Source organism: Temnothorax americanus, unplaced genomic scaffold (assembly GCF_048541705.1).
Source record: "Temnothorax americanus isolate GAGA-0224 unplaced genomic scaffold, ASM4854170v1 Scaffold30, whole genome shotgun sequence".
Lineage (NCBI taxonomy): Eukaryota > Metazoa > Arthropoda > Insecta > Hymenoptera > Formicidae > Temnothorax > Temnothorax americanus.
In genome coordinates, this window is record NW_027509443.1 from 1473054 (window position 1) to 1500710 (window position 27657).

General features: G+C 36.9%; 2 protein-coding genes across 3 annotated transcripts in view; one reads left to right on the top strand and one right to left on the bottom strand.

The window, feature by feature from the left end:
• Zfh1 (Zn finger homeodomain 1) overlaps positions 1-24218 on the top strand; it is a 35356-nt gene extending 11138 nt beyond the window's left edge. For both annotated transcript variants that reach the window (XM_077412466.1, XM_077412467.1), the window contains exons 2-9: positions 11035-11354; positions 12618-12758; positions 13017-13314; positions 14203-14561; positions 14934-15287; positions 15423-15749; positions 15824-15986; positions 17061-24218. In XM_077412466.1, the coding sequence (XP_077268592.1) occupies positions 11035-11354; positions 12618-12758; positions 13017-13314; positions 14203-14561; positions 14934-15287; positions 15423-15749; positions 15824-15986; positions 17061-17254 (2156 nt within the window). In that variant the 3' untranslated portion in view covers positions 17255-24218. The remainder of the gene's footprint in view (positions 1-11034; positions 11355-12617; positions 12759-13016; positions 13315-14202; positions 14562-14933; positions 15288-15422; positions 15750-15823; positions 15987-17060) is intronic.
• Positions 24219-24418: 200 nt separating this feature from the next.
• On the bottom strand, positions 24419-27625 carry LOC143900774 (trafficking protein particle complex subunit 12). Its single transcript, XM_077412479.1, has 2 exons — positions 27470-27625; positions 24419-26443 (listed from the first exon to the last, which is right to left on the bottom strand). The coding sequence occupies exon 2, from the start codon at positions 26394-26396 to the stop codon at positions 24822-24824; it is 1575 nt and encodes a 524-aa protein (XP_077268605.1). The 5' UTR covers positions 26397-26443; positions 27470-27625; the 3' UTR covers positions 24419-24821.
• Positions 27626-27657: the final 32 nt, after the last annotated feature.

Consider the following 27657-nt stretch of genomic DNA (forward strand, 5'->3'; position numbering starts at 1 on the left):
AAGATTCGGTCAATTATTTCCCGAAAGCGACTTTCGATATTGATTAATTGATTAATATTTAACATGTGAATTTAACAACTTATTTAGTCTCTACTTAAATGACTTAAAAATAATAAATACCGGGTCAGAAAATAACCACAGGAAGATTCGGTCAATTATTTCCCGAAAAATTGGAAAAATTTCGGATACCGGTTTCCAAAAAGATCGGTAACGAAGAATTATACACTTTATGGCACTCTCCGGGAGTTTCCCAAAAAATTCGAAAAACTTCTGATACCGGTTTCCTAAAAGATCGGTAACAAAAAATTATACATTTTATGGCACTCCCCGGAAAATTCAACCCCTATTTTATATACAATTCTTTGAAATTCCGTCAATTATATATTTACCGAAAAATTGAAGAAATTAAAAAAACCGGTTTCCAGAAGATCGGTAACGAAAACCTATACACCCTGTAACACTCCCCGGAAAATTCTACCCCTATTTCATATACGCTTGATAAAAATTTGGTCCATTGGTTTTCGAGATGATAGCGAACAAAAAAAACTGCAAACCTTGTTGCTTTATAATATATAATAGTATAGATTATTTAAATTTAAAATATACAAATGATATATCGCGGTAAAATAAGCAAATGAAGCGATATCTCTTTAAATATTTGTGTAGCGGTCAGCATATAATTCCAATGATGTCATATGCCATGCCACTGGAATGTGCATTTACACGAGTAACTGGAAGCTTACGCGTAATCGATGGCATCGATATAAACGTAATCAGCGTTAAAGTAAGAAACGGCGGAAATTGCGGTTTTCCGTAACGACACACCAGACAAACCCGCAAGGAAAGTATCTCGATATATGTATTTGCGTATCGTGCAGTAATGATAACGTGAACGACCACATTATTCAGGGAATCGAATGATTGTTACGCGATAATACGCGACTTATTCCGCGATACCGCTGATACGTGGAATCATTGCTATATACATTTTATCCCAACGCGCGTTTTGTAACCTATATCTTAACGTGGAAACGGTAAAAAATTATCAAGCTTATAAAAACTTTTAGTGATGGAATGGAATCTTCCAATATCAGTAACGAATTAATACATTGTTGACAAAAATAATAAGAAGAGATGATAATGAAGTCGAATTTAAAAAACTACAAATGAGATCGCTCCTTTATCTCTTCGCATGCAATATCATAATGAAACAATAACTTTGTTTTGTTAATTCATTTTTATAATTCTTAACAATTTGATAACGTAAATACTTACAAATTACCGCAATTTCTAAAAAAGTATTTCTACATCCGCTCTCTGATCTTAAATGTTATTGTTACGTTTTCCTCGGTAATTTACGCGCGAAATTTCAGGGACTTGTGCAGCAATCGCGTGTCGCAAACTACCCACACTCTCGAGGAACAATTGACGCGCTGCTGTCTGCGGAGATGATAATCCCAGGAAATGTCGTCTTGCAAATTCGTCCGCGAATAGAATGTATGTACGCGCGCGCGTGTCTTTATGAGACTTCGTGAAATTAGGTTACGCGTCACGCGCTTCAATAAAGAAAAAAAAAAGGAACGTATGGTCAATCGGTATTATTGTGGCGGGGTGGATAAATGTGACTCAGCGATATTTTTCAGTAAGCTAACCGATAGTCATCTTCAAGGTTTTATATCTCTATATATAGCGCATCTTGTATACGTGTAATGTTTTATTATATAATGTTATTATATATTATATTAACATATATAGAAAAAAAGATTTGATTTTTATGTCAATTTAAAAAAACCCAGCCGGATAATTGAATCACCTGTCTAAGCTCTTCAAGTGCTAAACAAAATCTTTATTTTTTTAAGTATTTACGTTATCAAATTGTTAAGAATCATAAATGAATTAATAAAACGAAGTTGTTTCATGATTGCGTGCGAAGAGATAAGGGAGATCTCATTTTGTATGTCCTGATTTTTGTTAACAATTTTTATAGACTATATTGTTGAAAGATATCTCAATGTTACATTTTTTTCCGTCGTAATTATCCTGCCGGATCGACGAAAGATACAGCGCGACTGTTTCAGCAAAGAAAGGAGTATAGGAAGCTTGAAACAATTTATCTCAGATCAAATTTCACAATTCTCAAAGCTCTGCATTTGTCATCACATATTGGATTTTATGCCTGGTGATATTGTCGCATAAATATTATTTAATTTAGTCCAGATGCATGTGTATTTCGACGTCGTTACGCAATGCGGCGTTGCGACGTACACAAAAGGTGGCTCTATATTAATCTCGTCCTTTTTGTCACGCGATTCAACAATATATATAACGGACGGCCCGCGGCATCGCGTCGCCGCGCGCGCCGTGTGCGTGAGCGCTTTCCCGAGTCCCGGCGAGTATCCGAGATTGCACGGTATTGCTCGCAATTTGCTATACGCCGGTTTCCACATTCCGCTGACGTCATTTGTGGCGCGTCTCTTATTCCTCCCGAGGACAGACAGTTCGCGGGAAGGCTTCGCTTCGCCTCCGCGCTCGCACGCACTCGCGGCGAATCGCGCGCTCGCGTTAACGCTCGCGGCTAAGTTAACCCCTTGCCCTATGCAGGGGAAGCGCGAAGATGGCGAAATTGCGTCGAGTATTACGTCATATGGCTCGCAAAAGTGTTTACCTTCCATAAAGTGTTTGCTTCGTATAAGGTATCGGCCAAGTATACTTCGCGATATCGTAACGCGCCGCGCACTCCTGAAGCCTCATATTATTCGTTATTCGATGCGAGCTCGAGTTCTTCAATTCACCGTTAATTTCCATCTCAAATTTAGAGAATAATTTTTTTACAATAACTCAATTTTTTTCGTATTACGAAATTTACATTATCGTTTCTCGTACTCGATAACACTTTTGATACAACGTTAACGATTACTGAATTCGGAACACGCTATCAAAAAAAGTTTCCATTTCCATAACAAAGGGCAATAAGCCTCTCGTCATATTTTTTACGTAAGAAGGAGCACACAGATGAATTGCGAAACGTTCGTCGTTTCGGGAATGCTCGGTATCGCGTTTCGTTACGCTGGGCGCGCAATTAAAAGCATAAGCGACATAGCTCCACCACCGCGACGGAGAGCTTCATGGATCGCGTACATAGGAAGGCAAGAAAGGTCACGGCTCTGACCCGTTTCGACGTCTCTTATCGGCCTCACGGCGAGCAAAGTTCGTCTTCGTGGAAGCCGTGAGCGTGCTCTCCGGACGCAATCCGGAGAGATATAGAGCCAACTTCCCGTTTGCCTCGTAGCTTTTGATTAACGCTTGAAAACGACCGCTAGCATGTTTTTATACGCTTAAAATGCGTTTTCTCTAATAAAAAAAATTACATCGTCGTATACATATTTATATTTCTCTATCAATTCAGGTTTTGATTTTCGAAGCTTAAAAATAATGACGCGTGATAATTGTACTTTAAAATACTATAATATAAAAATCAATAATTTAGATTATAGGATGCAAGAGCATATATGTGCGTGTGTGTGTGTGTGTGTGTGTGTGTGTGTGTGTGTGTGTGTGTGTATGCTTATGTGTCATAGATAACAGATACTTAGGTCTAGATTTAAGTTTTTTACGTTAAAGTTTTTTGTATATATGTTCTATGGATGTCATATATGTATAGGTATATGTATAAAAAACGGAGTCCTTTGTACCTAACTCCAAGGGATCGAATAAAATTAATCTCTGTCTGAAAGAATTAAAAATAAATAATATATATTATTAAAATGACAAAATTATCGAGTAACTAGGCCCAATTTATAATAACTTAAGTTTATAACAATAACTAATTATGATAAACATAATAAAAGTGCCCATTTTTATTTTAAAAAGAATAATAAAATATTATTTTTTAAATAACGATTACTAATATTATTAAAATACATGTTAATAATATTGTTATTAAAAAATATTTTGCTATTTGTGAAAGTTCTGCAGTCAACAATTTTTACAAAACCGAAACAGATGTAGATTCGATGACAGAACCGCTTAGTGCAGCTATAGTCTAGCCCTTAATTAAACGGTACGCTCAAGAAGATTGTCTTGCGTCTGTATTTAGGAGCTCGCATAGCGTTGCCGAGTGTCGTTTCCGATTTCGCAAAGTTACCGTGTAACAGCATATTAATTACGGCAGCGCGCAAACTTACGCGCATTGACTTATACGACTATGGCTGCGGTCCACTTGAGTCGACTTGACGCTACAAATTCTTTGGATCGTCCTTCTTCTCTTTCTTTCTTCATTGAAAGAAAAGAGAAAAGGAATGCTTCGAAGCATTTGTAGCGTCAAGTGGACCGCGGCCTATTATAGCCCATTTTCGCAGCAAACGCCGCGTGTGCGCGCGTGTATCCACCCATCTACCTACGCGAGATTAATGTGCCATGCCTGGTGTGAGATTCGCACCGCTCACGATCGCCGCGAGCATTCAATAGCTAAGTACGAGAAATTCTGCGCATTTGCAGACGTTTCTGTACATGGCTTGCACGCCCAACCGCTTCTCCGACACTCTCATCTTAAGCCGAATCTGTCCGAGTATTACATATTCTATATTATAATTACATGTGTTACTCTAGAATATAATAAAATATATAATAAAAGATAATTATATAAATACATTTTCCATATAAGAATACATTTTAGCTTTTTTGAATAGATAAAAGTAATATATAATCAAAAATTCAAAAGACAATAAACAGAAATTTGTCATATTTATAGCTGAAATCGTCAATTTCGAGATGGTATTGACATACAAATTAATGCAGATTACGGATTCAATGCTTTTATATATGAACAATTAATTTTTTAATATTGAAATTTTTTAATTAAAATTATACATGTTATAAAATTCAAGGACTTCATTTATTGAAATATCTTAAAATAAATTTTGTTTGTTCCTTTTAACAAAGTTTGAAAAAATGTCCTTATTTGAAGAAGAAAATTATTTAAAAGTTCTCTTCCTCTTTTCTTCCCTCTCCCTCTCGGTTTAATCGTTTGCACACACGCGACGTAAAAGATTTTAATTCATATAGTAATTAAATATTAAATCGTTACGAGTTCAATTCGTGGACGTGGCTGCTAATATATAAATCGTTAAACGCACCGCAATATCAGCCCGACGACGTCGACATCAGTATCGGATTAGCACGTATATACGATTATCGGTGGGACATCGTATACGTCGAGCAGGAGGGACATTTTAATCCGATCACACCGACAATAGGTTCGTCGAAAATTCAAACGGCCATGTAAAAATACACTTTTTCTCATATTTTGTGTATACCTCTACATCCTGCATGCCCTTCACACGTCACGTTTTTTTAACAATCATTCTTTTGACACGCACCTTTGTACGTAATGTTACTCCCCGATTGACACGCTCCCTCCCCGTCGCGTCGTCGTCACGGCTTCTTTTTCTATCGCACATGCATAACACGTGTGTGCCATTCAAGTTAAGGATACGTCAACGATGTGATGCAAATGGTGGCTATAGGAATAACGCGAATATTCATTTCTATCCGCGATTACGAAAATTCAATCTTCCTATTTATGTTTTATCCTATATTTATGTGCGCGATCAATGATCGGCTAATCACGATTGTTGGGTTCGAAAACATCAAAAATTGCAACTGATACAATTAAGTGATTACAGATGTGGAAAATTTCTCAAAAGTTCCAAGGTTTTGTTAGGCGGGTTCGTACCTGAACGATGTTCTTCATTCCGTGTACGAATCGCGCATGAGTGTGGATGTGCTAGCGCTAGCGAATACACTGCTATCGATTCATAGAGTTTTAAGAAAGAATCTTCAGGATCACTTGTGAATTATAATATTCTATATGTTTATTGTAGGAGGTAATGTGTGTGTGTATGTGTGTGTGTGTTAATGTTTCATTATTGACATTTACGATATACCTTCTGATGCGAATCTTTATTTTTGAAAGATCCTATATATGATATACATTTGTCTTTATATTATAAAGCATTATTCTATAATATATCTCGTTCAAAATTACTTGGAATGTATATCAAACGATTCTCAACGATATCAAAAGTATGGCAGCAAGAGGATCATTCTTCGAGAATCGTTCTGGACCGACCTCAGCAAACACCAAGTAAGATGTAACTTATACCTACGTGTTAATTGTAAATTTCCTACTCAACAATTAAGAATGACTCACATGTGTTATATTGCATTTACATCGTTGAGTAGGAAATTAAGGTAAATGTATACCAAATGCCTCGACAGTCAGTGGACATGTATACCTGTGTCTGGACAGCTTTATCATTTTAGTTTAATTATTTAAATATTAAGTATAACGCGAATTATAAAATCCAAGATAAAAATATTTTTCTTGTATTTTGACACTTAGTTATAATATTGAAACGTTAATTTGCGTTTATACTTATTTAAGGACTGAAATGATAAAGACATATATGAGTGTCCTCTGACTGTCCAGGCATTGATACCTTATACAACTAACATATAAGTTATATGTTACTTAGTGTTTGCTGGGATTGCTCTACCTTCAATTTCGAGATATTCGTTTCCGTCGAAAAATTCCTTGATTTAATCGGCATTGTTTTTTCTTTTCTCTTTACCACCAGAAATCGACACGTCATCGCCGTTCGATCAACAACGTGGTTGAGCGTCGGTCGCATCGGTGCATGGATATGTAGAGATGCATTTATAGACGCATTCCCGTATATATGTACCTAATAGCGCGGCGCCGCGAAACATTTGGCAGCGCTCATCGCGTATTTCTTTCTCTTGCATTTTGGCGTTACGCCCTATCTCTACGCGCGATTCGATTGTGTCTATCGCGCACGCGTCTCTTTTTCCAGGCGGACGTATACATCGTACATATACGCATTCCACACATGCGTGTGCACACACCGATGCACGTGCGTCACGCCGGGGATTATATGCGACTGACGCGACGACCGCCGGCCATTGCGTATTGGCAATTGGCGAAGGTAGTCACGATTAACTCCGCGCATCGCACGTGTAAACCGATACCCGCCGCCAGATACGCGTAGTCGCGTAGCTGATTGATCGCCGCCAATCTTGCACGTGCGGTCCAACTCGGAGAATCCCGAATAGCCGGCTTCCGCGCGACTTCGCTGTCTCGCTTCGAGCACGCATCAGCATCCCATAGTGGGGTGGGACATTAATATCTCGATGACAAAGAGACACGCGATCTAAATATGATCTACAATTTTACGAATATATCTATAGCCAGTTATGTAAATATAATTCGTTTTAATACGTACATACATATGTAATTTTTTAATATTAAGTTAATAAACGTTTAATGAGAGAGAGAGAGAGAGAGAGAGAGAGAGAAATTTTGAAAGAATGAGATTTTTCAATTATTATACTATACGTGTTACGCAAGCGTTACTTCTGTAGTAACTCACGATAATTCGCTCGTTTACGCGGAGTAAATTATCGTAAATTCAAAATCCCGTTTACGCGAAGGAAAATCCCGTTTATATATATACGCGAAAGAATTATCGTATAATAAGTTACTACAGAAGTAATTAACGCTCGCGTAAACGTAGTATATGCATTAGATATTTGATTGTATTGTTAACCACTTAATTTCTCAAACATAATTGACTAAGAATTTACGACTATGAAACGTGAAATTATGTGAGATCGGGATATAATCTTTTCAATTTAGATATTTGATCATGTCATTAGACACTTAACTCGACATGAATATGAATTTAAATAGTGAGACGTTTTAAGGGTTGATTACGCCACGCGGACTATATCGTCAATGATGAGTAAACAATAACGTCTATTGCTATGTTTACGCGAGCGTTACTTTTGTAGTAATTATATAGTAATTATGATAATTCCTCCGCGTAAACGCCGCGGGGTTTTGTAGTGACTTACGATAATTCACTACATAGAGTGTAAACGAGTGAATTATCGTAAGTTACTACAGAAATAACGCTCGCGTAAACTATACGTGACGATTAGTAAAATTTTCAGGAGAGGCAAAAATCTATATAAATAATATGTTTTCATGAAACTTGTTGACCCAAATCCTGTAGAATGATGATACGGAGCTAATTAAGTCAAAAAGGGTATTTGCATAAAAATGTCACATAGCCGGTATTGTTTATTCACAGACGATATTATTGTGTCTGCATGAGATTGCGTGCCAAAAACGAGATGCCTGGATTCTGTTCTACAATTCTTAGTTCTCTATTGTCAAATCGTAATATACGCAAGATCTTATTTATCTTCATTTCATGTAAATAATGATCCGCATGTATTAACATCGTGTTATCGAAAGATATTTCAGAGAACTACAGACTTTTATATATATACCATCACCTGGATTTCTAAGATTTATGGAAATTCGGTCGATAAACTGATGCTAAATGAAAATAGCAGTGGCAATCTGCACATTTTGAATATAATCTTCTATTTATTAGATATATCGTTAGATATTAATCAAGCTATTTAAATTATATCTGACGTAGCGCGCTTACCGAAATAAATTTGGTAAAACTTCTATGTCTAATTTGCAAGCTTTTATTTCGAGTTGAAAAATTAACATAGTTAATGAAATAACGTTAAGATAATAGACACATGGAGGTATACATAAATACACATATAGGATGTTGAGAAAGGTTTAGCGTTTTAAGAACGTACTTTTTACTACTTTTGTGCATATTTGCTTTGCTATATACGTTTCTCGAATTCTTTTTTTTTTTACGCACGTCGTTTCTTATCTTTTCGAAAAATGACGGTTTGATTTACCTGTGTGTCACGTTCAAAAATGCTCGATCCAGGTATTTTATATATAGAAGTGATCGGAATCACACAAGCATATTATAACTAGAGGATGTATATTTTGATGCGATAAAGATGGTGACAATGTCGATTAGATTTCAATATTACATAGAGGGTTGTCTTTGTCTCTCTGTGGCGTCAAAATCTGAACTCAGCGCAGTTCCATGCGCGTTTCAATCCCTGATTAAAACTGATAATGGAACGTGCCAGATTTCCATCTCGCAATATACCGTTTATTCGCGATACTCGCATCGCAAAATGCAAACTGAATAAATCGAGTTTTATCCGGTATAATTATAAGGATAAAACTCAAAATAAGCTCAATGTATAATTTCGAAGAATTGCGAAATTGCATTTTATACTAGCTGCTTCCGTTGTACGAGTAAACACAGAGAAATCGTTTTATATCTATTTGCTCGTGCAACATCCTGTGTTTATCAATCGATAACTGAATTCTCACTGAAATTATGTTATTTATCTGTATTATTCTTACAAAATTCGCGTTATCAAGCATGCTTTTTTTCGTACGCGTCAAAACGATATTGATTAAAGAATCCAAGTGCAACGGAAGACAAACTTTTTTCAGGAGAACGAAAATATCAAGTATAAATTTGAAAAAATCAAGGTAGGATTGATTTCATCAAATTCTGAAAACAAAAATTCTTCGATTCTCGATAGGGAAATGGCGATTTCGAAAATGGAGAAATCGATTATATTATAGAATAACTATTTGAAAACAAATTATAATATCACAGTTGGAAAATTTGTGTATAGGTATACTTTTGTGAAAAATCTGCTGGTTAAAGTTTTTGTGTTAAATAATCACTAATCAGCATATTCATGTGTAAATTTAACACATGTCTACTATGTTAACTAAACTTAACTAATATAAAATGTAAAATTATTAAAATAATTTAAAAAATATGTTAAAGTAATACAATTTGTACGTATTTGTAAAGGTGCCTTTTCACGTTGACGCTCGACGCTCATTTTCAGCAAGCAAAAATCGTCAGAAACATTATCTTTTTATTTATATTTGTATCCATAAAATATTATTACTTGAAGATATTACTTGAAAATAATTAATATTTTACGCGCGTATTTCGAAGTCTATGTTTGATTGTACTGGAACGATTAACGACGATTCAGCGACGACGCCGAACATTAAACAAATTCAACTTCATTTCTTTGACGCTATATAGCGTCAAAGCGAAACCACCACGTTCACCTTGTTGACGTTCATTTTCAGCGTCTCATGAATTGACACCTTAAGAGACGCGAGATGGGGTGACGGCGGTGGTGGCGCGGTTAACGACCGTCGACTGTTACAAGTTACACAGCGCGAGGATTTTTCCAGAATCGTTTTGACGCGCGAGAGGACAAGTTAAGTCGTCGTGCATTTTTTAAGAAGCCGCACGCATTCGAGAAGTTATTCCAAGTCGTTTTTATGTATTACGGTTTGAGAAGTTATGTATTACGCGAAGTTATGTATTACGTGAAGTTATGTTTCTTCTAAGTTATACGATTCAGACCGTTGTGGTATTCATATGTATTAATTGAGAAAATACACGTATTAAGAAAACGTGGCCGGTTCGACCCATATCCTTTACCCTTACATATTTATTAAATGTGTAAGTAATTATAAAATCAATTCATTCTGTTTGAGTTGTTACATTTGTAAAATGTAAAAAGAACATTTCTTACGTGTTAATTTCATCATAAACGTTATGTTAATTGTACACCCAATTAATTTCAAATAACATTTCTTTTTTGTTGAAATATTAACATAAAGAGAGAGTATGTGAGTGTTTACCATTTAACGCATCCATATTATGTTAAATTATAACACAAAAATTTGAGTGGGCCGTTTGGGACATGTGTGATTTATGTTAAATTTAATACAAGTTTTCCAACTATTACCACGTTTACGCGAGCGTTACTTCTGTAGTAACTTACGATACTTAATTCCTTCGCGTAAACGGGTGAATTATCGTAAGTTACTACAGAAGTAACGCTCGCGTAAACGTAGTATGTGTATATGTTATGTATATACACGCTGCAGGATGATGTTGCCGGCAAGGCTTAAACGCGTGATTTCGAGATTCGATCCGTGTATTTCGCGCGATGGCGCGCTGCCGAGAGCCGAGGCGAAATACAATAAAAACCGTGCCACGTGTGCGCGTGTTACAGGCTGTAGCGAGGACGACGCAGGTGTCGTGGATACGGAGGTGGGCGGAGGTTGCGCGGGTGGAGCGCCAACCGCAGGAGGTGGAAGTGTTGCCGGCGATGGAGGTGGTGGCGGCAGCGGCGGTACGCGCGGGGGGCTGGGTGGTGGCGGCGACAGCGAGGGCGGATCATCCGCGAAGCAGCAGCAGCAGGGTGGCGAAAGGTGCCCTCAGTGCGGCATCCCCTGTCGGGACGTTCGTGTCCTGCAGCTTCACCTCGAGGACACGCACAAAACGTCCTGTACCATCGACAAGCACGATCTCAACGCCCAGTTCTCCCAAGTGGTGAGTGATCACGATGACCCGTCAAGGACACACACTCCGCACGGGGGAGGGCCCCCCTTGTTCGCCCCCCCTCTTCCCCCCGTGTCCCGCGCGCGGACTTATCGATTATATTCCCGCAAAAGCGGCAGTCAGCTTTTCGGTGAGATGCGCCCGTTTTCGTCCTTCGTCGCACGCGATTTTTAGGAAGGAAGGGGGTACGAGTGCCCGTAGGTTAGGGTGGTGGTAGGTTATCGTATCTTATTTTCTAAATTATTTTTATTTTTATTTTCTGAATTACTTTTTTAACCAGATGGTGTGGTAGGAATATAGATGATCACAACGCGTAAAGTTATACAATAAGTGGCGGTGTAAGGTGCGAAGGAGTGTTTAGTTTTCAAGCTGTAGTAGTTACACAAAGTAAATAAATAGGTAAACAAAAATAACTTTCTAATGGATAGTTAACTTTATGAAACTTATTATTGCATAATTTAAGTGATATAAACATAAATGTGTGATATTTAATCTTGTGATACGTTTGGTGACGATCACAACACATGTTTTACATTTTTTCTTTATTTCATAATTCTCCTCTTTTTTTTAAATTGATATTTAATGTACACGGTTTTGCGCAGTGATGCGAATCTTTTTTTACGGTTATGACAAAATATTTTTTAGAATTGCCTGAATCGTACGGATTTCAAATATAAATATGCTCGAATCAATTCCTGTTTTGTTGAGGTACCTTGAAATATCGACAGATTGCAGATTGTAATAAAATAAATTACAAATAAAATATACGCACAATACAATTGGTGCAATTAGAATAAATATATATTTCGAGATATTTCTCTCAAATTTACCAGTGAATTGAAAAAGTAACTTTTCTTTTGAGAAATATCGTAGAAAATATCGACTGATTTTGTAACCGGTTGCATATTATAGTTCTCGAAGAGAAACTTGAACATGAATGCAATGTGTGCGTCCATGATGTATTAATTAGTAAAACATTTGCTATATATATTTGCGAGGTAAACACAGTGATCCGAAACTGATCAAATATACTATACAACAATTACCTATAACTGATTCGAAGAAGACAGTCGATGAAAACGACCTTTCAACACACACATTAACATAATATATAAATAAATAAATATAATATCTATGATCTTGTTATAGATATCTATTCACGAATTTCAAAAAAATTGTGATAACGGTATAACTTGATCAGTTTCATAGTAAGTAATTGTATTTCGTTCGACTAATTTCTCAATAATTTAACAGTCCTGTAAGGTGTGCAGCAAGACCTTCGCCAACGTCTATCGATTGCAGAGGCACATGATTAGCCATGATGAAAGTGCCGTTCTACGAAAGTTTAAATGTCCTCATTGCGAGAAAGCCTTCAAGTTCAAGCATCACCTTAAGGTATTTTGTTATTATAAATAGTTAATGATATAGGTATTTTATAATAACCAATATTAATTTATTGTTTTCTATCATATTTTTTGCTTCCCATATGTTACTCTTCTTTATATTAGGTATATTCCGTTTGTCTTTAACACCGATATAACGACCTTAATTACAATTTTTCTACTCTACTTCGAATTTATCTCTTTTTCTTTGCGTATTATATGAAAAAAAAAAATAGTTTAACTTAAACTCAATCTCCCGTATCTCTCGCAGGAACACCTGCGCATCCACAGCGGTGAGAAACCATTCCAATGCAACAATTGCGGCAAGCGTTTCTCTCATTCTGGGTCGTATTCGAGCCACATGACGGCGAAGAAGTGCTTGATAATGAATCTAAAAAAGTCGAGGCAGAACACCATAAGCAATGTCGATCGGGGACAGAAGAAGGCGCATCAGGCGTTATCGGGACGACGCGACGTCGATCTACTGACAGCCAACAATAATACATTTCTGCCGATTTTACCGAAGTTATCGCCTTCGGAGTATCAGGAGATACAAAGAGAGGGAACAGGTAATTCTATCATTTTACGTTTCTTCTTAAAATATACTTATTATATTTATGCATACGTTATGCCGGGTACTCACTAGGACCGTGCAACGTGCAACGCAACGGTTGCTGCAACTAGTGAGTACGTCTTATTCCGGAACAAATCTATTGTGAAAAAATTGTAGTGCCCGGCCTTACATATCGTCTATGAATCAACAATAACCGCATATATGTCATTTTTCTGTAAATGCACTTTTAGTTTCGATTGTTCCGTATCATCATTCTACAGGGTAAGGTCGTAAATGATCATACATATCATTTACAGATGAGTTTCAATGTTCATTCAAGAATGTTTATTACGTAGTTGTTGTATATTTTACTTTTTGGCACAGTTTTTGTCTTTCCTAAAAATTTTACTAATTGTCACATACGCGGTATTGTTTATTCATTGGCGATATACTCTCTCTTCATCTACGAATTTGATAAATGATTTCGGACAGCCGACAGGGCTTTTGTAATGAAAACATTGAGACAATGATAAATTTTTATACGTGTCTCTTTCGTAACAACCGTTAAGATTCACCTGAGATCATTTTGAAATAAAAATCGTAATACCAAAATGCTAAAAAAGAACTATAATAAATTCTTAAATTAATAGTATTTTAGTTGACGAATCAAATAATCCAATTTTTGCGCGCTCAGTCATGGCACATGATAACGAAAATATATGTTACATAGTTTTCAAGAATAGGATTGTACATAAAAATACTGTCGCTACGATGTGTTATGTCTAAAGTGAGCGAATTTGGTCGGTTAATTTTAAACACTTTTTACTTAAAAACTAATAAATAACTCCGGCGTCTGCTATTAACAATTATCACAATTTTTAAGTTTGAATTGTTTAATATTCAGGTATTTATGACGTGCCAACCCTAGTGCCTCCCAGCCTGGGATTCGGAAATTACTTGCTGCACTCTACGTTAGGCAAGCTGCTGAATCAATTCAGCGCTAGGCGATTGGACCACATTACCGAGCAATTTGAGACGCATCGGGAAGTGATGAGTCCATCGACGGCGGACTCTGAGGGAACGGAGGGCACAGAAGGCAAGGAGTCTCCCGCGCCGGTGGACCCGTTGCAGGGGCTCGATGCGGTTCGGCGAATATTAGAGACCGTAAACACCACCGTGACAAAGCAACTGCTGGAAGCGAACGTACGGAAGCTATCCACGTCTCCGGCCACGATGAAACGGGAGTTCGAAGAGGATTACCAGGTATGTAAGTGAGAGATTTAGAATCTTTTTTTATTTATAATTTAATCTGTGGACAAAGGTTTTCGATGAACTAATTCGTTATTACTGATTACTAACAATTGGCGTAAAATTTTAATTATATATATATATAAAAGCTAAATAATAAAGAATAAATATAATATATGACATATGTGTGTGTGTGTGAATATATGTAAATTTTTAAATATATTTAATATAATTATACTCTCTTTTACGTTTACGAATTATAACACGTTTATAAAAGATTCTAGAGATCCCTTAAAAAAATAATAATTAAATAAAAATATATCGATCAAAGAACAGATGACTAAATTTTTTACCATTCCTGTTTGTGAATTGAAATCTTGTTTATAGGATCAAGATAGCGAAATGTCTAGTGAAATGACACATTGTCCGGACTGGGGTACAATGGACCAATACGACTCACAAAGCGAAGGTTTAGCCGCGAAGCTCGAAAATGTTAATCAACCGACATCGAGATCAGCCAAGAGAAAAGCGGAGGAAAGTTCTGAAGCGGATTCGGAAGATGAAGATGAGGGCAACCAGTCTCACAACGACAACGGGTCGAGAAGAGTTAGAGCTAGGTCGCTCATAGACGATGAACAGCTTGCTGTTCTAAAAGGTTATTATGCCATCAATCCGCGGCCTAAAAAGGAGGAAATCATCATGATCGCCAATTATATCAATTTTCCCACTCGTGTCGTACAGGTACGCAAAATAACGGACAAATTAAATCATCTGTCTAAACTGAAAGAACTAAATTGAAGATTATACTTGTTAAAACAACTAATATTTAATAGACTTATGATAGTTAATTATTACTCATATATTATCATTTTATAGGTTTGGTTTCAAAATTCTCGTGCCAGGGATCGAAGAGAGTCGAAAATGCCACCAGCTCTGGTACCTTTAGTACTTCCGGAGAATCCAACTATTATCGAACAGCCCTTGGATTTGTCGAAGAAAGAAGCGCTTGTTATATCGGCGACCAAGGAAAGTGATACATCGAGTAGAAATACAACGTCTCCGTGCGAACAGAAGGATGATATTGCAGCCCCAACTGTCGACAACGATGACCTCGAGGATTCGCCTTTGGTCATAGACGAAGAGACTGCTACTGATCCCATTGAAGCTAAACGTACGTTTTCCACTGGAGAAGCAATTACAAAGGTAATAACGGAAAGTAAGATTAATTTTTTTGAAATTTTATAAACGAAATTTATAATTCGCGTATTATCTTTTAGAATCAAAATCAAGCGAACGCAAAGGGCGAGAGCGAAGCTGCACCACAATCAGAAATAACCCCTACAGCAACGGAGAACGAGCAAGGTCTTTATTTCTGTGATCGGTGTGAGAAAACATTTTCCAAACACAGTTCCCTCACGAGACACAAGTATGAACATTCCGGTAAGTATATTGTTATTGTAATGTTATTGCGCGAGCTTTCGTAATTTCATGCAACGAGAATCATTAGCCAAGTCGAAATCTAAGAGTAATTAATGGAAAAATTAATTAAGATATATGCAATGCAATATAAGAAGGTTGACGGCCAACAATATGAGCAAACGAAAATGTTGTATTGAAAAAAGAGATTTATAGTTTATTCTCCAATAGTTAGGAAATCATATAAACTTCTTTTTCTTCTTCTTATATTTGTATCGGCTCCTGCCTCTAATACGAGGTCAATATATGGGCATTTTCCACTGTTTGAGTGTTTTTCACTGTTTGATTACTATACGGTTGAGTAGCGAAGTCTAAAAGGCAATTGCAAGCAGACAGTATCAGTCGCAATACTTTAAAAAATTTTTCGTTCGGGCGGAACACGTCCGAACACGTTAAAACGTGTCGTCCGTGTTTACACGCGAAACACGTCCGAACTAGTCCGCGTACGTTGGGCGAATAGAAATCGTGTAAACGTTTTGACTATATTAACAACAAGTCTTCTCCAGTACATATATTGGTTACATAAAATAAGATTAAAGCCAAAAAATAATAATACAAAGTGAATAAGATAACAATAAATTAAGTTACATTACCATGAAATTGATATAAGAATATCCTTTTTTCAATATAACACTTTCTTTTGTTCGTATTGTTGGCCATCAACCTTCCTATATATTGCATGAGATAGAATACTTCATTATTGAAATGAATGATCTTGTTTTACAGGCTTTTTTAAATTAAATTCAAACTGTACCCAAACAAGATATAATTGTATCTTAATTAAAATTCACTTTAAACTGTACTTAAAATGACAGAAAATAAGATTTTTTTAATAACTATCGAAAGCTTATTAATTAGAAAATTAGAGTTTCTTTTTTTTTTTTTTTTTTTTTTTTTTTTTTTTTTTTTTTTTTTTTTAGCTAGTCGACAAATCTTAATTGTGAAATCTTTTGTCCAAGGACTATCGTGTTTTCTAAAAAAAATTATTATGAGCGAACATAAAAAAGATTAGTAAATGATAAATGGCAATTGTTTCAGGGCAAAGGCCCTACAAATGTGTGGAGTGTCCAAGAGCGTTCAAGCACAAGCATCATCTGACTGAACACAAGCGGTTGCACAGCGGCGAAAAGCCCTTCCAGTGCTCCAAGTGCCTCAAGCGCTTCTCTCACTCCGGCTCCTATAGCCAACACATGAATCATCGTTATTCTTACTGCAAGCCCTACAGAGAATAGGAGTACTCCGTCTGCTCATCCGCTCGCTCGCTTACCTAGATTAGACCTTTCGCTCATAGACTTATATAGATAGACTGTGCGCTTCTGTTAGAGACGAGAAATCAGAATTAGTAGAAGAGGACAACACAGAGAGTCAGATGCTTTCCTTGTGCAGTTGGTGGGAAGAAGGAAAGAGGAATAGCAATCACTTTCTTTGCTCTTAGAAGGAGATGCGCATTATCCTATTTCTCTCCAACCTCATTTTTATGGATTACCATTTACTTCACTCCTTTACTCACAACCTTTATATCTCCAATCAGTTTCATGTAAAATTAACACATGGGGCGAAGATCAGGATCGACTATGGAATCCGCCTATTATTCGAGCATATAGAGTTATGCGTTATCCTAATCTTATTTTAACATTTTCTTACATTATCCCTTCTCCGAGCATTGTGTGACAGAGAGAGCATGTGACCACGTGTATCTCTGTCCTTTATTGTTATCAGTTGTTGTACAAAAACGCACAGTTTCCCAGATAATCAAATCTATCTAGAATAGATTTTGCAAAGTGTCTGCTATAAATTTTGTTAATAGAGTGCCAACAGAAATCGAGCAAAATCTTCGATCATCTCCCTCCTCACAATCTCTGTTTTGCTCAACTTACCATTTCTCTGTTGTCTCCTAAAAACATGTTAACTTTTATCCTCAATCCACCATTTCTCCTTCGAATTCCTCTCTTTTGTCTAACCCATTTCCTAATTCTCTTCCTCTTCCTCTCTCCTCTCTTTTATTATTTATTTCCTTCTTGTTGAGCCAGAGTAATGGTCGAACCTCCATTCTCGCCACTTTATCTCCATTTGCCGCAATATTCTGTTCGAATCTGCTAGCAAATTACAGCAAATGGGATAACGGCTCACATTTTGCTCTTATTAGGATATACTCCATTTAAATGATCACAAACGATTTTGCTCGGTATCTGTTATCAGATTATTTCTGCAGGCTCTGCTGGCAGAACGCGAGCTTAAGGCGCACGCCAGTACGTCGCTACGGTATTCTGCTCGGTAATTTGCTGGCACGTTGCTAGCATATCGCTGACATTTTGCTTACTGGTAATCTATATAAGACTATGCTTTCTTCTTACATTTAGAATTTTCCTCTTTTATGTGTGAGTTTGTCCTTCGAGGACCTCTTTTCGTGAGAAAACGCTAGAACGCCTTTATACCCTCCTCTCGCGGTATGAACTTTAAGGGACGCCGCGATGTTTCGTGAAGCTATAAGTATAATATATATATATATATCTAAGATGCTGCGCGACATCACATTATAAAGCCATGGCGTTATTGCTCGTCGGTTCGTACTTCAAAAAGAAAAAAAAGTAAAATATGAAAAAACGGTTTTAGGCGATGCAATTCAGAGAAGTAAAATGTCAAAATGAACGCTAGATCTCGCAATTGAGATGTATCGTTTCATCTTGTATCGTCTGAACCGGCTTTAGAGATTGTACTAATTTTATTTTAGGACTTGACTTGAGAAAAAAAATGACCGGTGAATACAAACGAAAAAGAAAATTACTCGCGGCAAGCGCGTCGACAAATAAGCCAAACGCATGTAACGGTACCAAAAAGCATAATGCAATAATCTATTATATATATAATATAATATACATAATATTTTAGTATTTTTATTAACAAAATATTATATATACCATGACAATAATAAGGAAACTAATTAATGTACAAATTTGTTAGCTACGTCCGCGAGGAGCGCGATGTCCATTCGCAAAAAAGAAAAAAAATGATACACGAGCTAGATTCGACGATAGAAAAAAATGTTCTTAAACAATTAATCTTCGCGCAAAGCGATGTATCGCGCGTTTCGATAAATAATTTCGAAAACTCAGGTTTTAACGATAATTTGAATATAAGAATGGAGATCGCGCATAGTGTATAACAAGTACTCGTTCTACGCGAGTAAAGATGGATATATTGAGTTTACTGAATCAAATATGTCTGGGGTACAGCTGTTAATTGAGCTTAACATTAAGGAATTTTGTCGATTGTAAAGACGGAGATTAGAATCTCATGTTCCACTTCCTTACAATGAATAACTTTACTCGAAGAAAGCAGGCTATATTATTATATTATTATTCTACATTATTATATATATGTATAGAACGGAGGAAAAAAAGAGGAAAGAGAAAAAGAGAGCGAAATGGACGAGTTTTGAATTTAAGGGCCATGCGGGTCGGTGATCGATGTCATGCGAGATCTTCTTTTTTTGTTATTGTACTTACAAGTTGATGACGCGTTATTTCTACAATGCACAACGTGATTGTTCGATGAATTGATCGAGACGATGAGAAATACGTAGTACGTCGTGAAATGCGTTACACATTCCGCGAGGATCCGTTTCTCAGGGGCCTCCATTTTATTTATCACTTTTTTTCTCCTTTTGCAACGAATAGCACTGCGTGTGGCACCTTTCATCAGAACCCTGACCTCGCTCTTGCCGAATAGCAGAAACACGCGTGCGTTTCGCGTGGCGAAGATTAGTAGTTTGGAAACTAGATTTCGATGTGACACGAATATAACGCAGAAATATCCGAAAGAAACGTATCCAAAAGACGTCGAAAGGATGCCCGAAGCGTACGGCTGTCCTTGGCGCCTTTTGTTACGTTCGCTTTTTTTGTGGAAAGGTGCGGCGCGAAGAGACACACGAAAACGTGCACCGAAAAACCTCGCAATAATCTCTTCACCGAAATCCGAGGCCCGAAAAATAACCGTAACACCTAAGTATGATATTAAATGCTTCCAATATTGTACTATTAAAATTATTATATTACGACGTTTATATGATTTTATTCGTTCGAACGGCGTAGGGAGATAAGGACGTATATTATATATATATACTCTACAGATTGATAATACTCGAGAATGTATTTTATAACAGTTTATGCGTCTTTTTATTTACACGAGTACTACAAGTGATAAGTGATATTGTTATTGATAAAGAAAAAAAGAAAATAACGGGGAAGAAAGATATGAGATACAGATATTACCGTATATTATTGAAATTTTGTGCCAGTGTGTGCGTGTTGTGTGCGTATGTGTGCGTGTATGCGGCATACGGCAAACCGGTACGTCACGGTTGTACTTCCTCGACGTTTCGTGCGTGTAGAAGCTTCGGTTATCCGCGATAGGCATCGTGTTTACCACTACCACTATGCGAAAAGAAAAAAAAAGGAAAGAAAGGTAAAAATATTGTGCAGATATAATGCTTATAATACTCATTTATTATAGTGTTAACGATTAAGAAATATATTTTTATATAATTATAATGTAATATTATATGCGCGGACGCACGCGTGACATAGTACACTAACTCGATCGAGCGGCGGATGACTCCGGCCGGGGCGGATCTCTTCCTTACATCCAACACTGGCGCGTAGAATTGTCGTAATTTCTTCTTATCGACGCGGACCGTTCTCGTTCGTTTTTTTTTTCTACAATCCGCAACAAGTGAGTCTCAATCGCATTTCATTTAGTTACAAGCGACAAGTCGTTCCTAACTGTATCCACTAACTCAGCAGTAACTCAGCGCGCGTTCTTTCCGTTTTTTAATTTCTCGATGTTTTTCTATCTTTCTTTTTTTTTTTTTTTAATTTTGCATTGTAAGCTTTACTTTCTCCGGAGAGAAAGAAAAAGAGGGTATCTCTTTGCCTGTAATTATTACGTCTCGTTTCTCTTGAATTAGGGATTTGATAAATGTTCAAGTCATTCTATTTGCACCGAAAATTGAAGGTGATATAATTTCGATGAGTTCGACAAAGAGTTTTGAGCTCAATGAAACTGTGTCGCTTCCATAATATTGATGTCTTCATTTTTTTAATATAACTTCACGACCAACAACGGGTTAAGACATCAGGAAAGGCAGAAAACTTACGAAGACAATATTATATATACGTATAAATAATATAAATATATATAAAGTATATATTATATATTTCCTCTGATTCGGGAGCTTTTTTGCGACCCGCTTGCCTCAGTATATGTACGTACTACTAAATAACGAAAAGAAAAAAAAGTTACAGCGTAATGTAAATCGCGCCAGCTTTTGTGCATCGACATTATCTCCCGAATAACGAACAATAACGAGATAAAATTAAAAAAAAAAAAAAGACAAGACAGCGAAGATAATAACTATAGAGACAGAAATAAAATAAGTGAGGGAAAGGAAAAGATGAAGAGCGATGAAAATTGTTAATGATTGTTGAAGCAACGATTTAATAATCACCATACGATGCCTTCCGTGAACGACCGAGCTTGCCTAGTTGCCAAGATAAACGAAAAAAAAAATTACGTAAATGTTAGCGCGACACTGTCGTCGAGAGCCGAATCACCTTCACGATCCTCCTTGATTTATACGAATATTATATACGTGCCATCCTCGGTTATTCTCGTTGTTTAAATCGGCAATCGCAGCGAATGAAATTCGTGATAAGTATAACAGAGCGAAAGATAACAGCGCTCTCCTGTCCCACTCCCTGTTCTCTGCGAAGCAGATCGTTGGATCGATTATACAAGGAGTATCGCGAAGCGCACGGATTTTCAGACTTATTGTACTCAATGAATACTACATGGTCACGCCATTGAGCTTTTCATTGACTTATTATATTATATGAATACCAAAAAATGTGAATTGTATATATACTATATATATATATGAATACTCGAAAACAAAAAATACCGCAGACAATAATGTAACGTTTCTTTTTAGAGATTAGACGGCGTAAGCGCATATTACGCCATATAGTATATAAATATATTATATATATATAAATATTGTAGACGTAAAAAGATAAATTTACTATATAAATTGGCGTATATATACATATATATATATATTATATACACAATGGTGTATATATTATATATTAGATACATATATACATACAATTACATTTAATTGACAGGAATAGCGATGTGGATATTATTGTAATAAGACGAAGTGTGTGAACGTAACTCGAACGTGAGAAAAAGGCGAGAAAGGGACAACCTGAAGGCTTATCTTGGACGATGTAGTGCCCGTTGCGCAAGCTCCGAGCGATGTAATTTTATATAATTAATTCGTATAAATGTAAATCTTTAAGACGCGCCGCGAAAAATTCCGCAGAACTCAACTCCACTTATCTGGGATACCAATCTGGGAGACCAATTTATTTAAAACACGTCGTATCAAAGATCTCTCGCAGCTTTGATTATTTTTTTCACAGATCGAGATAGGTCGTAAATTACTATATCGAAGCACGTAAACTAGAATTATTTTTGCATGGCATGGCAAGAATTTAAATGTTTGTGCCAGTTATAAAAAGAAATTTATTATACAACGATTTTTATATAAAAAATAATTACTGATAGGGTACATATATATTATTCTCAAAGATTATTTTGAGGAACTTTAGCTTTATATTTTGGCTTTATATTTTTTGTAATAAATCAAATTAATATACTTACATTTATGTGCTTTATTTTTTAATTTAAATAGGATAAACAGCGCAAAATTGAATCAAAAATTCAACAATATTTAAACAATATTTATGTGTGCGTGTATTTTTAATTCCTTTTTCATAAATTCGCACTGTAATTTTTTATGAAATACTTAATGCGAAATAAGTGAAACATGTTTCTGTAAAAGGTAAATTTTACTTATTTAAATCAATTTTATTACTTTAAATTATTAAAAATTATTTTCTGATAAAAGTAATAATCTTTGCCGTTTTTGGATTTATTTATGCATACAATAATATTGTAATAAAAATATTTTTTGCCTTTCTTGATAATTATTGTGTCCAAAATAATCCGGCATGGGAGGATAGATAGAGAGATGTTTGAAGCGAAAAATCTTTCATTCTTTTCATGACCGAATAAATATCTTTATTGTTCCTTATAAGAGGGACTAAAGTTACTTGTATTAATCTAATGATTCTAATGAAAGACGATCCTAATTTGATCGTCGGCAATGGGCATTCGAGATAGATGTGTAGCGATACACAATTTAATTAATATAAATAAATAAATAAATAAAAAAAAAAAAATGAAATTATAATATAAATAAATTAATATTTACCGACACGGGGAGATTCTTGCGCTGCGCTCGCACTACTTTGTTAACTTACGCGGCACTAACAATTCAACGGGCCGAAACCGCCGTAAGGCCCATGGGACGACACACACACACACACACACACACACGGTGGGGAAAGAGAGGAAATAAAGAAAAATAATTGTATTGTGACACGAAGTTCCATCCATAATAAATAAATGATATTATACAGTTAGGCCGACTTTTCCGCCAGTTCGTGCCTTTATTCTGCAGGGAGAAAGAGAGAGCGAGAGAGAGAGAATGCAGTTTTGAAATCCGATAATCTAATAATAACGTGCTACGATGTAATCGCGCGATAATAAGAGAAAGCGAGAAAGAGAGTGTGTGTTTGAGTGAGAATGAGAAAGAAAGAGAGAGAGAGAGAGAGAGAGAGAGAGAGAAAGCGCGAAAGAGTAAACTAGCCAGTTTAAAGAATAAAGATAAGAAAAGTAAAATGATAGGAAAACGGGAAAACGAGGAAACAGTGAGCGAAACTGGAAGCATGGAAACCGATGCGCAGAAAGAACGATTGAGAAGAAACTGCTTACTATAAACGAAAGAAAGAACAAAAAGACACCGGATTATTGCATAATATATATTTTCGGAGAAACGCTGCGACACCCGTATTCTTTCGATTAAAAAAAAAACGTAATAAAAAAGCGGGAAAGCCGATAAACGGGGAAAGAGGAAAGATGTGCGAGCGAGAGAGAGAGAGAGAAAAAAAACGAAAAGAGAGAAATAGAGCGGAGAGAATGTGAGGTGGAGAGAAAAACTATAGCAATTGTTGAACATTCGTTAAATTGTCCTCGTTTCACGATGTAATAAAGGCTATTTTACTTTGACGCCCCGCTGTGTTTCTTGTGTGATCGATGACCCTGGGAGGGAAATTCGGGATGCGCAAATCACATAATTTCCATATAATCGACTGAAATTCGAGATAAAGACGTTCGTAGAACGTATAACGTAATAAATGGCATATATTATATATTTGTTTGGCGACGTGACGTCAGAATAAAAGCGAAAAAAATTCAGCGCCTGTATATGTAACACAAAACATTAGACTTTTATTCTTATTAATATCACATTTACATCTTCCCTGAGGATCAACGCTTTGTGACCCGATCCCAAGTATATAGTTTGTACATACATAAAAATAGTAAAAAATTTGCAACATTTTTTTTGATCGGAGTGCAGCGGTGATCCCACTTCCAAATATAAGAAAATTAATCAACAATAGTAGAACTAAGTCCGTTTAATTTTTTAAGTCAGTTTAATTTTTGATAGTTTTTAAGAAAGTAGATTAATATAAACTACCTGAATTCTCCGATCTTAGTATTTATATACATTTATTCATAAATTAAATCACAGCTTATAATTTGTAAAAATAACAGACTCGGATCGCAATGTGTTAACGCGCGTTTAACAATGACAATTCGTGACTAACATCACATCGCTAGTTTTAGACATTGAATATCGGCCGCGTCGCCCTTGTATCTGTTTAGCTGCCGCAATAAGTGTAACTTCGGTTGTTTACAGTGTGTCGTATGCAGTTCGTATGACGTACACATGTTTAATAAGATCGGCTCTTGCAGACTCTTGAGTGGATTTCTATTGACGACGCTCTCGTACAGCCATACAGCCGCTTTCAGCTGACCGGTGTAAAGCAAACACACCGCCATGTTATTAATCAACATTACGTTGGACGGATCCATCGTCGACGCGGACTGGAAGCAGTTGTAGGCCTCTTGAAAGGCGTTCTGCGCGACCGCCATTAGGCCGCTATCTACCAGCTCCCTGACGTTCGTTGCCTTCTCTTCCTTATTAGCGCGAACAAGATACTTCTCCGCCGCTGTAACGTCGCCGAGGAACAAATGTACCCTTCCTATAGCCGACTTTAAGATACCTATCTGCTCCGCGCTCCAATCTGGCAGCTTGCACAGATCCTCCAGGATCTCTATCGCGAGAATGTAGTTTCTCATGCCAATGGCGCAGTTGACGACGGAGACCAGGATTCTAGATTTCCTGGCAGTCCACAGTTTCACAGCATCCCGCTGATCGGATTCGCTGATCCTCGCATGCGTCCCCTCGCCGCTGAGACCAGCTCGGAAATTAGCTATAATCTGGTTAACAGTCGCCAATAATTTGTATAAATTTTCTAACGTTTGTTTCGGTTTACCACAGTAAGACGGGATTTCCGCCAGCAATAATCTGAATGCAAACGACGCCATGGAGCCTGGCCTGGTGCCATACAATTCCGGGTAAAAAGTGAAGTACATGTCAGGCTTGTCTAAATTGCCAAACGGCTTCGACTCGCTTTCCAGGACATCTATCTGTCGCAGCTTGGCCAACAGTGACAGTCTCGTATACCAGAGCTGCAGTGAATGGGGCGTGTGCTTGCTGGGCTGATTGATCTTGCCGTAGCCCTGAGCATAGATAGCCAGCAACCTACCGGACAGATTGACCGCCGCTCGATAGCAGCCGGCCTGTATCAGATTCCTCAAACCGCGCTCGTCCTGCGTCACGTCGGACACCGTGAGCACGTTCCGGTGGATGTTCTCGTCCTCGCCCAGGAAGTGAATGGAGGCGTTCTTGATCAAGTCGGGCATGTCACCCTGCACAGCCAGTCCGGGCATAGTGAGATTCTCACGGTCCAAGTGACTCGCGCCAGTCGCAGTGGTTGCGATGGATCGTAATATTTTTCGCGTATGCTCCGACGGTATCCACGCGTCTCTGTAGGCATCGTTCAGCGCGCTGTGCTCAACCCGATCAACCGCAGAGTCTAACAGCGAGGTCGTGGACGCGCGCAGAGAATCCGCGTCGAAGGCGCATGATGACCCGCCGTCGGATAAGGGATCGTAATCGGAGACTCGACTCGCAGTCGATTGCATGTCGAATAAAGGCTTCTGAAATGCGACGATTTCGTCGAAGATCGTGGGCGGCGCGCTGTTCAAATAACGACTGACGTCCACGCTGCTCTCCGTGTTCCCATCTTTTGACTTGACGACGTTATTTTCTGCCATTTCCCTCTTAAATTAGATTATCTTATTCCAAGTGTCGGATTTGCTACCTGGTGAATATAAATTAACAATTTCTCAAAAACCATTATTTTAATTTAAAAGAAAATGTATTAGATTATGCTTCGGACAGTTGCCAAATTCGAGGCTTTTCCTTCCTTTCTTTTTCTCTATTTCTGTACCTTACAGGTAAAGAATCGTATCTCCATTATTATGAATTCAGAGAAAACAAGGTTTAAAAGTTTTAAATAGGGAAATGTAGGGAATATATTTTTTTACATGTAAAATAAAAATAGCAGCTTGATTCATTAAGTTTTTAATAAAGCAATTTAACTGACAGTACATAAGTACAACTGCCAATAACACGCTGGTATCTGGTTTAAATGTTAGGCACTATAAAAATTTTCAATATGACTTTTTCTGAACATTGTATCTTAGGAACTAGTAATAATACTTTTTCTAAACATTGTGTCTTATGTGGGGTCATTTCTATATGGATATAGAAGAATTTTATATATAAATTTTAAAACTTTTTTTTTAAATCTAAAAATAAATAATAGACATAAGAGCCATTATACAATTTAAGGACGTTGTCTCGTCCTTGTACTAGAGAAAATCGATTTTCTTAGAATTTTTTCGAAACTGTGAATATACGTTAATTTAGGTGTGCTTTATGAGTGGTATAAATTTCAGTACCTCTTCCGGTATAAAAAATAAAGATACTGAGCCTCACAAAGTTTTAAAAAAAATTGTTGAAGCTTAATTTTTTTAGTTTTGGCATTTTTTCCTTATAGAACTCGACGAGAGGAGCAACTTTGGTCCTCTTGGCCAACCTCGTATCTCTTACCGTTTGGCCTGGAAAACCTTTTCATTAGTAAAAGTTGAAACTTTGAGGACAAGAAAATCCTAAGAAAATCGATTTTCTCCAGTATAAGGACGAGAGAAGAGTCCTTAAGCTCCTGTTATATTGAAAAATGTATTAACTCCATTTTAACAAAAACTGCAGATACAATTCCTCACCTCCAAGGTACAGATTTATATAGACTCTTGTTCTCTCTTATCTTAATATCCTATTTTACCTTTCGCAGAAATTTCAAAAATTTTTGCAGTGGATGATATCTCGTAACATCACGGTTAAATTGTCGGAACTTTTTCGGTACTATTTTGACAACAAATTTATCCTCGACGTTTAACCTCCCAATTGAGGTTATGTCCGCCAAATTCCCATCTGTGCCCTGTGCCGTGTGCGTCACCTGTCATTAAAGAT

Bases quoted from the DNA above. Each gene is read 5' to 3' on its own strand.
- LOC143900774 (XM_077412479.1), bottom strand. From the start codon at position 26,396: ATGGCAGAAAATAACGTCGTCAAGTCAAAAGATGGGAACACGGAGAGC.